The sequence below is a fragment of the Macaca fascicularis genome, chromosome 2 (genome assembly GCF_037993035.2).
Source record: "Macaca fascicularis isolate 582-1 chromosome 2, T2T-MFA8v1.1".
In the NCBI taxonomy this organism is placed as follows: Eukaryota; Metazoa; Chordata; class Mammalia; order Primates; family Cercopithecidae; genus Macaca; species Macaca fascicularis.
This window is the reverse complement of record NC_088376.1, coordinates 33,732,217-33,746,256: the sequence shown is the minus strand read 5'-3', so window position 1 is coordinate 33,746,256 and position 14,040 is coordinate 33,732,217. Positions and strand designations below refer to the sequence as shown.

Genomic DNA, 14,040 nt, shown 5'->3' with positions numbered 1-14,040 from the left:
CACTTTGGGAGGTCGAGGCGGGCGGATCACTTGAGGTCAGGAGATCCAGACCATCCTGGCCAACATGGTGAAACCCCGTCTCTACTAACAATACAAAAACTAGCTGGGCGTGGTGGCACATGCCTGTGGTCCCAGCTACTCTGGAGGCAGAAGCATGAGAATCGCTTGAACCCGGTGGAGGTGGAGTTTGCAGTAAGCCGAGATGGCACTACTGCATTCCTGCCTGGGTGACACAGCGAGATTCTGTCTCCAAAAAAAAAAAAAAAAAAAAAGGCCGGGTGCGGTGGTTCACGCCTGTAATCCCAGCACTTTGGGAGGCCGAGGTTGGCGGATCACGAGGTCAGGAGATTGAGACCATAACACGGTGAAACCCCGTCTCTACTAAAAACACAAAAAATTAGCCAGGCGTAGAGGCCGGCGTCTATAGTCCCAGCTACTCGGGAGGTTGAAGCCGGAGAATCGCTTGAACCCGGGAGGTGGAGGTTGCAACAAGCCGAGATCGTGCCACTGCACTCCAGCCAGGGTTACAGAACGAGACTCCGAGACTCCATCTCAAAAATAAATAACTAAATAAAATCACATTATAGGGATGATTGCACAACTCGACAGATGTATTCAAAACTACTGCTTTGTACATTTTAAGCAGGTGAACTTTATGGTATGTAAATTATATCTCAATAGAACTCTTAAAAATCCAGCTTGGGATATATTAGTTTTCCTAAATATTCTTGAGTTCTCTTAACGCTGTTCTGCTGTCCTGGGAGTGAAGGGGTGTCTGAACAGGTTCTAGGGGATGTCAGAAACCTCAGCGTTCGAGAATGAAAGGTAGAAGAGGAGGACGGGGATAGATCGTTGTCAGAGCATTATTTTTTCCCTGTAGTTTCGCCCGGGTTAAGACCACGCCTTCGTTCGTTTCCTAGCAACCAGTTTCCTACCCCGGCAATTCCTCAAGGCTCACTCTTTTTCGTCACTTCTGCTCGGCGACAGGAAGTGAGGTCAGACCGGCTGCTTTCCCGGGAGTTCGGCGTTTGCTGCGGCTGTAGCAGCTGAAGTATAGTGTTTTCCTGGGACTGGCGGTCTCCACTTCTCTCCCGGGTTCCATCTCCCCCCGCCCGGTGGTGAGGCCCTCGAGGAGGGCTCGGAAGGGTGTAGCGATCCGCGCTAGAGGAAGACGAGGCCCAGGAACGCATGGCCCCTAGGGCAGGTTAGGGGGCTGGAAGGGGCAAATCCCAGGGTACCTGTGGAAACTCTTTAGCGTGGCTTCTTCTCTCTGCTGAGACCCCGAGAGCTTTCCCAGTTCTCCTCCCAGGACCACCCGGGTTCCTGAAGAGCGGGACTTTTCTGCGCCCCTCCCCCAACAGCTCATCTCCTGCCTATGAAGAAAGACCCTTCGTAGAGATAGCTTCCCCGCTGCTGACGCGTTTTCCCGTCCCGTCCTCGAAGTAGTCCACTATGACCTCGTTGTGAAGCCTCTGAACGATTTTTGACACTTTCCCGAGGCCTAGGGTAAATGTTTATGTGTGCTTAAGGTCGTGTGTGTATATGTGTGGCATTTATTTCTTGCAAAACCTGAGTTAGCAAAACCCTGGGCTACGGTTAGCAAGTGCCTATTTTGGTCTACATTTCTTTAACATCTGTGGCAAGGTTTCTTGTTGCAGACCAGGGAAGTTTGCACCTTCTTTTAGCTGGGTGAGCGGGCACATTGGAATTAGGCAGGAAGTGTCCAGGAGTTAACTGAATTTTTAGATCTTGGTTTGACCATTTCAGGAATTCAGTGACCTATTTGTATTAGATGACTCCTAGTCAGTTTCACATTTTTCTTCTTTTCTTTTTTCTTTTGAGACGGATGGAGTCTCGCTCTGTCACCCAGGCTGGAGTGCAGTGGCGGGATCTCCACTCACTGCAACCTACGCGTCCTGGGTTCAAGCAGTTCTCCTGCCTCAGCCTCACGAGTAGCTGGGATTACAGGCGCCCACTACCACACCCGGCTAATTTTTGTATTTTTAGTGGAGAGGGGGTTTAACCATGTTGGCCAGGCTCGTCTTGAACTCCTGATCTCGTGATCCGCTGGCCTCGATCTCCCGAAGTGCTGGGATTACATGCGTGAGCCACCGCGCCCGGCCAGTTTTAAGTTTTTAATGTGTCTGTGTCTTATTTCCAAGAAACTACAGGTTCTTGGACAAGAACTATGTCATATAGTAATTTTGTGATTCTCATAGCCCTAAGCACAGCACAGAATACATAGTAAAGGCTCATTAATATTTTAAATTTAAATATCAGAAAATAACACATTCTAACATTTTTGGCTTAAAGTTGAAGAGACCTATTTAAATATAGTTCAGCTCCTGGAAATGGCGATGCACAATAGCAGGATCTTTTTAGGTAAAATAAGGTCTTCTTAGAGAAAATAACATGGTCTTTTTAGATAAATGTGTGTGAAATTTAGAGACTGCCCAGAAGGCTAGGTACAGTGCTCTTAGTGGAAGAGAAATATGCTGCATCTGTCTTTTCGGAAGAGACCAAATAATGGAATAATGGTATTTCACTGCTTCTTTGTTTCTTGTCTTTTTTCTTCATTTGTTTTTCTTTTAAATAGGTATTGTATCCTAACCTTACCGACCCCAAAGGTGCCTGCCATTATGGGAAATCAGCTTGCTGGCATTGCTCCCTCCCAGATCCTTTCTGTAGAGAGTTATTTTTCAGATATTCATGACTTTGAATATGATAAAAGCCTGGGGAGTACTCGGTTTTTTAAAGTTGCTCGAGCCAAGCACCGAGAAGGCCTGGTCGTTGTGAAGGTTTTTGCAATTCAGGATCCCACATTGCCTTTAACCAGCTATAAACAAGAGCTGGAGGAACTGAAAATCAGGCTTAATTCTGCACAGAACTGTCTACCTTTCCAAAAAGCATCAGAAAAAGCATCTGAGAAAGCAGCTATGCTCTTTAGGCAGTACGTGCGAGACAATCTCTATGATCGTATCAGTACCCGTCCATTCTTGAATAACATTGAGAAGCGCTGGATTGCTTTCCAGATCCTGACAGCTGTGGACCAAGCACACAAATCTGGAGTTCGTCATGGAGACATCAAGACTGAGAATGTGATGGTCACCAGTTGGAATTGGGTTCTTCTAACTGATTTTGCCAGTTTTAAGCCCACTTATCTTCCAGAAGACAACCCGGCAGATTTCAATTATTTCTTTGACACATCACGGAGGAGAACTTGTTATATTGCTCCTGAACGTTTTGTTGATGGTGGGATGTTTGCCACTGAGTTAGAATATATGAGAGATCCTTCAACTCCACTTGTAGACTTAAATAGCAATCAGAGAACAAGAGGAGAGTTGAAGAGAGCAATGGACATCTTTTCAGCAGGTATTTGAGTGGGTCACATTTGCTAAAGGAGCATTTGTTTATCTTTTAACTGTTAATCAGAAATGTAGCTTTTCTTAGTCACCAGATATTGAAAAGTTAATGTCTTGGTTTGTCCTCAGACACTACTTCAATTAGAGGCAGCATTCCTGCATTGGATGTGTTTAAGTGCCTAGGAAATGCAAACAGCAGTTTATTTACACAAACAGATAAACATATTTGCTTGCCTACTTTTATTGTATGTGTCAGGCACTGTCCTAAGTGCTAGGGACATTGATGGATAATATATTTTCATAATGCTTCCATTTTAAAGTCACCATGGATATTGCAAAAGGACATTTCAATGCAGTGTTGTTTACTGTGGTGGTAATAAGCATTGAGTGCTACTATATGAACACATAGATACTTAAATTAGTCCTCATGGTGGTGATGAGTCAAGAGGTGGGATCAAGCAAGGCCTCTTTAATAGAAAGATGATATTTACATTGAAATCTGAAAGTTGATTGGGAGTTAACTTTCGTAGAGTAGTTTGTTTCAGACAGAGAATGTTGCCTACACAAAAGCCTAAAAACCAGAACATGATGCACTGATGTGTTTTCTGGAACACAAAATGTGAATTAAGTAAGGCCCAAACTCAGGCCAGATCAGAAACGGTGTGGCCTGACTGTAGCATGGAGAGTGAATTTTGCAGGGAAGCTACACAGAAGACAGGAAAACAAGTTAGGAGAAAACTGCCACAGTCCAGGTAAGATGATTGTGACTGGCTTAAGGTTGTGGCAGAGTTGGAAGGAGTGGAGAGAAGTGGTAATGCTTAAGAGATTATTAGTAGATAGAATTGTTAGGACTCTGTCGTTGGAAGATGAAGTCACAGGAACTTCTCCCCGCCCACCAAACTGAGTGGGTGGTAATGCTGGTCCCTGAGACAAGGAGACACAGGAGGAGGAACAGGTAAGATTGGGAAGATGATGAGGTCTGTTTTAGATATGTTAAGTTTGAGATTTCTGCCAAGGATTCAGGAGAAGATGTACAACATATATTTGGTTATATTTTTATTTATTTTTAATTTATTATTATGTTTTAGAGATAGGATCTCACATTGTTGCCTAGGCTGGAGCGCAGTGGTGCAGTCGTAGCTCACTTCAGCCTTCAACTCCAAAGATCCTCTTGCCTCAGCTTTCTGCGTGTAGCCAGGACTACAGGCGCACACCACCACACCCAGTTGATATTTTTTAAAACATTTTTGGTAGAGACTGTATTTTACTATGTTGCCCAGAATGTTCCTGAATGCCTGAGCTCAAGCTGTCATCCCACCTCAACCTTCCAAAGTGTTGCGATTACAGGGATGAACTACCACACCTAGCCCAGCAATTGGTTATAAATTTTTGGGCATAGAAATCTGGGATAGAGACGGAGATTTGGGAGTTATCAGGAAATAGGTAGAAATTGTAGCTAGGAAAAGTTTGTACAGAAGTGATTCTTAAGCTTTTTTGAACTCCCTTAAAAAATGTAATGAAATTAGCGGACTCCTTCCCTGGAAAAATGTACCATGCATTCCTTCCTATATATTATTTCACATACACAGACCTCATGAAGCTGAGCTGTGGATTCCAGATTATTTAAGAATTTATGGGATAGAGAGGAAGGAGAAGTGTGTTGAGGGTGGTACTCTGAGGGACTTCGAAAGAAATCTGGCATCAGTGCCATTTTTGGTAAATTTTGTGATAGTTTGGCTTAATTTTTTTCTCGCTTATGGGTTTTATTGCCATTGCTTTTGGTGTTTTAGTCATGAAGTCCTTGTCCGTGCCTATGTCCTGAATGGTATTGCCTAGGTTTTCTTCTAGGGTTTTTGTGGTTTTAGGTCTAGCATTTAAGTCTTTAATCCATCTTGAATTAATTTTTGTCTAAGGTGTAAGGAAGGGATCCAGTTTCAGCTTTTCACATATGGCTAGCCAGTTTTCGCAGCACCATTAACTAAATAGGGAATCCTTTCCCCATTTCTTGTTTTTGTCAGGTTTGTCAAAGACCAGGTGGTTGTAGATGTGTGGTATTGTTTCTGAGGACTCTGTTCTGTTCCATTGATCTATATCTCTGTTTTGGTACCAGTACCATGCTGTTTTGGTTACCATGCTGCCTTGTAGCATAGTTTGAAGTCAGGTAGCGTGATGCCTCCAGCTTGGTTCTTTTGGCTTAGGATTGTCTTGGCAATGTGGGCTCTTTTTTGGTTCCATATGAAGTTTAAAGTAGATTTTTCCGATTCTGTGAAGAAAGTCATTGGTAGTTTGATGGGGATGGCATTGAATCTGTAAATTACCTTGGGGAGTATGGCCATTTTTCACGATACTGATTCTTCGTATCCATAAGAATGGAATGTTCTTCCATTTGTTTGTGTCCTCTTTTATTTCATTGAGCAGAGGTTTGTAGTTCTTGAAGCGTTCCTTCACATCCCTTGTAAGTTGGATTCCTAGGTATTTTATTCTCTTTGAAGCAATTGTGAATGGGAGTTCACTCATGATTTGGCTCTCTGTTTGTCTGTTATTGGTGTATAGGAATGCTTGTGATTTTTGCACATTGATTTTGTATCCTGAGACTTTGCTAAAGTTGCTTATCAGCTTAAGGAGATTTTGGGCTGAGATGATGGGATTTTCTAAATATACAATCATGTCATCTGCCAACAGGGACAATTTGACTTCCTCTTTTCCTAATTGAATACCCTTTATTTCTTTCTCCTGCCTGATTGCCCTGGCCAGAACTTCCAACACTATGTTGAATAGGAGTGGTGAGAGAGGGCATCCCTGTCTTGTGGCAGTTTTCAAAGGGAATGCTTCCAGTTTTTGCCCATTGAGTATGATATTGGCTGTGGGTCTGTCCTAAATAACTCTTATTATTTTGAGATACGTGCCATCAATACCTAGTTTATTGAGAGTTTTTAGCATGAAGGGCTGTTGAATTTTGTTGAAGGCCTTTTCTGCATCTATTGAGATAATCATGTGGTTTTTGTTTTTGGTTCTGTTTATATGATGGATTATGTTTATTGATTTGCATATGTTGAACCAGCCTTGTATCCAGGGATGAAGCCAACTTGATCGTGGTGGATAAGCTTTTTGATGTGCTGCTCGATTCGGTTTGCCATTATTTTATTAAGGATTTTTGCATCGATGTTCATCAGGGATATTGGTCTAAAATTCTCTTTTTTTGTTGTGTCTCTGCCAGGCTTTGGTATCAGGATGATGCTGGCCTCATAAAATGAGTTAGGGAGGATTCCTCTTTTCCTATTGATTGGAATAGTTTCAGAAGAAATGATACCAGCTCCTCTTCGTACCTCTGGTAGAATTCGGCTGTGAATCCCTCTGGTCCTGGACGTTTTTTGGTTGTAAGGCTATTAATTATTGCCTCAATTTCAGAGACTGTTATTGGTCTATTCAGGGATTCAGCTTCTTCCTGGTTTAGTCTTAGGAGGGTGTATGTGTCCAGGAATTTATGCATTTCTTCTAGATTTTTTAGTTTACTTTCATAGAGGTGTTTATAGTATTCTCTGATGGTATTTTGTATTTCTGTGGGATCGGTGGTGATATCCCCTTTGTCATTTTTTATTGCGTCTTGATTCTTCTCTCTTTTCTTCTTTGCTAGTGTTGCTAGCAGTCTATCAATTTTGTTAATCTTTTCAAAAAACCAGCTCCTGGATTCATTGATTTTTTTGAAAGTTTTTTGTGTGTCTATCTCCTTCAGTTCTGCTCTGATCTTAGTGATTTCTGGACTTCTGCTAGTATTTGAATGTGTTTGCTCTTGCTTCTCTAGTTCTTTTAATTGTGATGTTAGGGTGTCAATTTTAGATCTTTCCTGCTTTCTCTTGTGGGCATTTAGAGTTATAAATTTCCCTCTACACACTGCTTTAAATGTGTCCCAGAGATTCTGGTATGTTGTGTCTTTGTTCTCATTGGTTTCAAAGAACATCTTTATTTCTGCCTTCATTTCGTTATGTACCCAGTAGTCATTCAGGAGCAGGTTGTTCAGTTTCCATGTAGTTGAGCGGTTTTGAGTGAGTTTCTTAATCCTGAGTTCTAGTTTGATTGCACTGTGGTCTGAAAGACAGTTTGTTATCATTTCTGTTCTTTTGCTGAGGAGTGCTTTACTTCCAACTACGTGATCAATTTTGAAATAAGTGCGATGTGCTGAGAAGAATGTATATTCTGTTGATTTGGGGTGGAGATTTCTGTAGATGTCTGTTAGGTCTGCTTGGTGCAGAACTGAGTTCAAGTCCTGGATATACTTGTTAACTTTCTGTCTTGTTGATCTGTCTAATGTTGACAGTGGGGTGTTAAAGTCTCCCATTATTATTATGTGGGAGTCTAAGTCTCTTTGTAGGTCTCTGAGGTCTTGCTTTATGAATCTGGGTGCTCCTGTATTGGGTGCATATATATTTAGGATAGTTAGCTCTTCTTGTTGAATTGATCCCTAATAGCCCTCTTTGTCTCTTTTGATCTTTCTTGGTTTAAAGTCTGTTTTATGAGAGACTAGGATTGTAACCCCTGCTTTTTTATGTTTTCCATTTGCTTGGTGGATCTTCCTCCATCCCTTTATTTTGAGCCTATGTGTGTCTCTGCACGTGAGATGGGTCTCCTGAATACAGCACACTGATGGGTCTTGACTCTATTCAATTTGCCAGTCTGTGTCTTTTAATTGGAGCATTTAGTCCATTTACATTTAAGGTTAATATTGTTATGTGTGAATTTGATCCTGTCATTATGATGTTAGCTGGTTATCTTGCTTGTTAGTTGATGCAGTTTCTTCCTAGCATTGATGGTCTTTATGATTTGACATGTTTTTGCAGTGGGTGGTAGTGATTGTTCCTTTCCATGTTTAGTGCTTCCTTCAGGAGCTCTTGTAAGGCAGGCCTGGTGGTGACAAAGTCTGTCAGCATTTGTTTGTCTGTCAAGGATTTTATTTCTCCTTCACTTATGAAGCTTAGTTTGGCTGGATATGAAATTCTGGGTTGAAATTCTTTTCTTTAAGAATGTTGAATATTGGCCCCCACTCTCTTCTGGTTGTAGAGTTTCTGCCAAGAGATCCGCTGTTAGTCTGATGGGCTTCCCTTTGTGGGTAACCTGACCTTTCTCTCTGGCTGCCCTTAAGATATTTTCCTTCATTTCAACTTTGGTGAATCTGACAATTATGTGTCTTGGAGTTGCCTTTCTTGAGGAGTATCTTTGTGGAGTTCTTTGTGTTTCCTGAATTTGATGTTGGCCTGCCTTGCTAGGTTGGGGAAGTTCTCTTGGATAATATCCTGAAGAGTGTTTTCCACCTTGGTTCCATTCTCCCCATCACTTTCAGGTACACCTATCAGACGCAGATTTGATCTTTTCACATAGTCCCATATTTCTTGGAGGCTTTGTTCGTTTCTTTTTACTCTTTTTCTCTACACATCTCTTCTTGCTTCTCTTCATTCATTTGATTTTCAATCACTGATACCCTTTCTTCCTCTTGATCAAATTGGCTACTGAAGCTTATGCATGCATCACGTAGTTCTCGTGTCATGGTTTTCAGCTCCATTAGGTCATTTAAGGTCTTCCATACACTGTTTATTCTAGTTAGCCATTCGTCTAATCTTTTTTCAAGGTTTTTAGCTTCTTTGCGATGGCTTCGAATATCCTCCTTTAGCTCGGAGAAGTTTGTTATTACGGATCGTCTGAAGCCTTCTTCTCTCAACTTGTCAACGTCATTCTCTGTCCAGCTTTGTTCCATTGCTGGAGAGGAGCTGCATTCCTTTGGAGGAGAAGAGGCACTCTGATTTTTAGAATTTTCAGCTTTTCTGCTCTGTTTTGTCCCCATCTTTGTGGTTTTACCTACCTTTGGTTTTTGATAATGGTGACATACAGGTGGGGTTTTGGTGTGGATGTCTTTTTCTGTTTGTTAGTTTCTAACAGTCAGGACCCTCAGCTGCAGGTCTGTTAGAGTTTGCTGGAGGTCTACTCCAGGCCCTGTTTGCCTAGGTATCACCAGCGGAGGCTGCAGAACAGCAGATGTTGCTGCCTGATCCTTCCTCTGGAAGCTTCGTCTCAGAGGGACACCTGGCTGTATGAGGTGTCAGTCGGCCCCCACTGCGAGGTGTCTGCAAATTAGGCTACTTGGGGGTCAGGGACCCACTTGAGGCAGTCTGTCCATTCTCAGATCTCAAACTCCATGCTGGGAGAACCACTACTCTCTTCAAAGCTGTCTTAGAGGGACATTTAAGTCCGTAGAAGTTTCTGCTGCCTTTTGTTCAGCTATGCCCTGCCCCTCTAGTGGTGTCTACAGAGGCAGGCAGGCCTCCTTGAGCTACGGTGGGCTCCACCCAGTTTGAGCTTCCCAGCCACTTTGTTTACTTACTCAAGCCTCAGCAATGGTGGACCCCCCTCCCCCAGCCTCGCTGTGGCCTTGCAGTTCCATATCAGACTGCTGTGCTAGCAGTGAGCAAGGCTCCATGGGCGTGGGACCCTCTGAGCCAGGCGTGGGATATAATCTCCTGGTGTGCTGTTTGCTAAGACCTTTGGAAAAGGGCAGTATTAGGGTGGGAGTGTCCCGATTTTCCAGGTACTGTCTGTCACAGCTTCCCTTGGCTAGGAAAGGAAATTCCCCAACCCCTTGTGCTTCCCGGATGAGGCAGTGCCCCACCCTGCTTTGGCTCACGCTCTGTGGGCTGCACCCACTGTCTGACAAGCCCCAGTGAAATGAACCCAGTACCTCAGTTGGAAATGCAGAAATCACCCGTCTTCTGCGTTGCTCATGCTGGGAGCTGTAGAATGGAGCTGTTCCTATTCAGCCATCTTGGAACCTTCCCCTGCCTTCAGTGTGTTGTAAAATGAGGTATAGTCTGTTATAAAACACAATATAGTTAATGCCTATGGTAATTTTAACATTGATACAGTAATTACACTTCTTATTCTAATTTTGTATTTGACCCAATCATATCTCTTATAGCATTTTGCCTGCTTCAGGGCAGGACCTTGTTTAGGGTCACATATTACATTTAGTTGTCATATCCTTTTAGCCTCCTTTAATATTTCTACAGCCTTTTTTTCTTTTTGTTATTATCACATTGCCATTTTTTGAAGAATGCCTCCCCCCACTTAATTTTTCAAAATCATTTTTATACTTGTTAGTTTGAATTATTGTAGAATCAAAGGAAGTTGCAAGAATAGTGAGGTATCCTTCACTCAGCTTCCCCCAATGATGACATGTTATGACTGTCGTACCATATCAGAATCAGTTGACATAGGTACATTACTGTTAATTAGAGTATAGACCTTATTCCGTTTTCACCAGCTTTTACATGCATTCTGTATGTCACCCGCTCCTTTGTTTTTTGATAGGATGTTTCTCATTTTGAGTTTGTCTAATGTTTCCTCGTGATTAGATTTAGGTTATAACTTAGTAGGAATACTGCATAGATGATGATGGGTTTTCACAGGGTCACATCTTGAAACAAATGATGGTTGTTTGTGATGTTAATTTTAATCATCTGGTCAAAATCTTCCCAAATTTCTCCCCTCTGTAGTTTTCTATTTTTTTAATCCCTTGCAACTAATAAGCAACCTATGGGAAGAAATTTTAAGATGTGCAAATATGCCTGGTGTGGTGGCTCACACTTGTAATCCCAGCCTCCCACACTTGGGAGGCTGAGGTGGGCAGATTCTTGAGCCTGGGAGTTCAAGACCAGCCTGGACAATATGGTAAAACCCTGTCTCTAAAAAAAAATGCAAAAAACTTGTTGGGCGTGGTGGTGCATGCCTATAGTCTCAGCTACCCGGGAGGCTGAGGTGGGAGGATTATCTGAGCCCGGGAGGTCCAGGCCACAGTGAACTGTGATCACACCACTGCACTCCGGGCTGGGTGACAGAGTGAGACCTTGTATCAAAAAACAAACAAAAAAAGATGTGCAAATATCCTGCTCATCACTACAGTTTATCCCTTGGCATTTGGCATCCATTGATGATTCTTGCCTGATCGAATTTTTACTATGATAGTTGCAAAAATGATTCTTCCACTGAAACACTTCCTCCACATTCAACAGTAGGACCTCAACATTCTGCTAGACTCAAGGATCCTCTCTTTCGCCCCATTTATTTATTTATTGGTATAGACATTAATTCTTAATTTTTTCAATCGTTTGTATTTATTACCTTAATTATATTGGTGCATCAGTTGTCTCAGATTTGGCCAGTGGTAGAAGGAGCCTTCTCAGGCTGATTCCCGTGTCCTTGTGGCAGTCCTCATTATTATTGTAATTTTTTTTTTAAGCATTTCTTTACTTTTTGGTATAAGATATTGTACCTACCGTGCCCTAGTGCTCAAACAAGCCATTAAGGAATCCTAATTCTTTTAGTATGTAGTGAATGATATTAGAAGCCTCTGTCTAGTGCTCATTGCTATTAGATTGTCTTTGACACTTGGCTCTTACAGCTGACACCACCAGGCGGTATATGTAGTATGCGTGTGTTGTACTCTGCTTTCGTTGGGTGGAGTGTTCTGTTGGTATCTGTTAGATCCAGTTGGTGTTTTTCTCTACTGTTTTTTCCCCATAGCACCAACTTCTAGATTCTATTTTATGTGCCTATGTTCCTCAACTTACAATGGAGTTACATCCCAATAAACTGATTAGAAGTTGAAAATATAAGTAGAAAATGCATTTAATACACCTAACCTATTGAACTTCCCAGCTTACCCTACCTTAAACGTGCTCAGAAACTTACTTACATTAGCTGGTTAATTTTAATTGTATTTTTTGGGTCCTCTGTTTCCTTGTTGCTTATGGTGTTTTTAATAGCTGCTTTTCGAAGTCCTTTATTCTAAAATGTGACACTATACAGAGAGAAATTAACAAATTTATTGAGTGTTTATTATGTGTTAGGAACTTAGTTGCTGGAGATTTTTCAGTGAAAAAAGTAGAAAAATCCCTTCCTCATGTAACTTGTATTCTAATAGGCATATAGACAAAAAGAAACACAGACTGTCCTGATTTTGTAATGGTTCAGCTTATGATTGTTTGATTTTACCAAAATCAAAAGTGCAAAAGTGATACACATTCAGTTGAAATGTATTTGGAGCACCCATACAATCATGCTGTTTTTCACTTTCAGTTCAATATTAATAAATTATGTGAGAGAAATATCTCACACCTTTATTGTGAAATAGCCTTTGAGTTAGATGTGTTTGCCCACATGTAGGCTAATGTAAGTGTTCTGAGCGTGTTTAAGGTAGGCTAAGCTGGAGAATTCAGCAGGTTACATGTATTAAATCCATTTATTTTTCTTTTCTTTTTCTTTTTTTTTTTTGGAGACAGAGTCTGGCTCTGTTGCCCAGACTGGAGTGCAGTGGCCCAATCTCTGCTTACTGCAAACTCTGCCTTGCAGGTTCAAGTGATTCTCCTGTTTTAGCCTCCCAAATACCTGGAATTACAAACGTGCACCACCACACCTGGCTATTTTTTGTATTTTTAGTAGAGATAGTGTTTCACTGTGTTGGCCAGGCTGGTCTTGAACTCCTGACCTCAAGTGATCTGCCTGTCTTGGCCTCCCAAAGTGGTGGGATTACAGCCATGAGCCACCATGCAATATTTTTAACTTTTCATTGATTTATTGGGATGTAACCCCGTTGTAGATTGAGCAGCATCTGTACATAAAATATAACCTGGAAGTTGGTGCTATGGGGGAAAAACCGTAAGGAAAGAGAAAAGGGAATGTGTCTGGTGAGGGGTGTGGGGGTAGTTGTGGAAGTGGGGCCTGCAATTTTAAACAGGCAATCAAGAAAGGCCTTACTGCTGAGTGACATTTGAGCACCTGAAGATCTGAAGGAGGTGGAGGTACTTGGGGGAATAGCATTCTAGGTAGAGGGACTAGCAAATGCACAGGCTGTGAGTTGAGGTTATTTAAGGATCTCTTTAGACTTGTTAAATGCCTGTCATGTAATGATTCAGTGAAACTGTGTTGTCCTTTTGGAAATGTGGGTACTTTAAAAATTTCTGGTTTGAAGATTATATAAATGCAAAATGAGAGTTATCTCTCTTTTCCTCTCCCTAATCTTACAGCTACACTTTTTAGCATTTCACATATTATGTTTGTTCACTGCTTTATTTTCTGTCTTCCTTCCTAGAATGAAAGCTTCATGAGGGCAAGGATTTTATCTGCTTTATGTACTACTTGTGCCTAGGGTATAGTGGTCACCTAATAACTTTTTGTTTAATGATGAATAAATGATTTGTCAGATACGACTTTGTAGTAGTAGTTCCTTATGAATTTAATGTCTGTAAGTCCATACTTAAATAAAAGTTTCTTGTTTTATCACTCTATATGTAAATTGTATATATTACATATATACTTTAATTTAATTTATTTATTTTTTATTTTATTTTATTTTATTTTATTTTTTTGAGATGGAGTCTCACTCTGTCATCCAGGCTGGAGTGCAGTGGCATGATCTCAGCTCACTGCAGCCTACCTCTACCTACCTCTACTTCCTGGGTTTAAGTGATTCTTGTGCCTCAGCCTCCCAGGTAGCTGGGACCACAGGTGTGTGCCACCATGCCCGGTTAATTTTTGTGTTTTTGGTAGAGATGCGGTTTCATCATGTTGACCAGGCTGGTCTCGAACTCCTGATCTCAGATGATCTGCTGGCCTTGGCCTCCCAAAGTGCTGGAAG

At 41.7% G+C, this 14,040-nt stretch overlaps 1 protein-coding gene across 2 annotated transcripts in view; it reads left to right on the top strand.

Annotated features, from left to right (window-relative positions):
- Positions 1-992: 992 nt before the first annotated feature.
- PIK3R4 (phosphoinositide-3-kinase regulatory subunit 4) overlaps positions 993-14,040 on the top strand; it is a 73,746-nt gene continuing 60,698 nt past the window's right edge. For both annotated transcript variants that reach the window (XM_005545738.4, XM_074031021.1), the window contains exons 1-2: positions 993-1,506; positions 2,597-3,372. In XM_005545738.4, the coding sequence (XP_005545795.2) occupies positions 2,640-3,372 (733 nt within the window). In that variant the 5' untranslated portion in view covers positions 993-1,506; positions 2,597-2,639. The remainder of the gene's footprint in view (positions 1,507-2,596; positions 3,373-14,040) is intronic.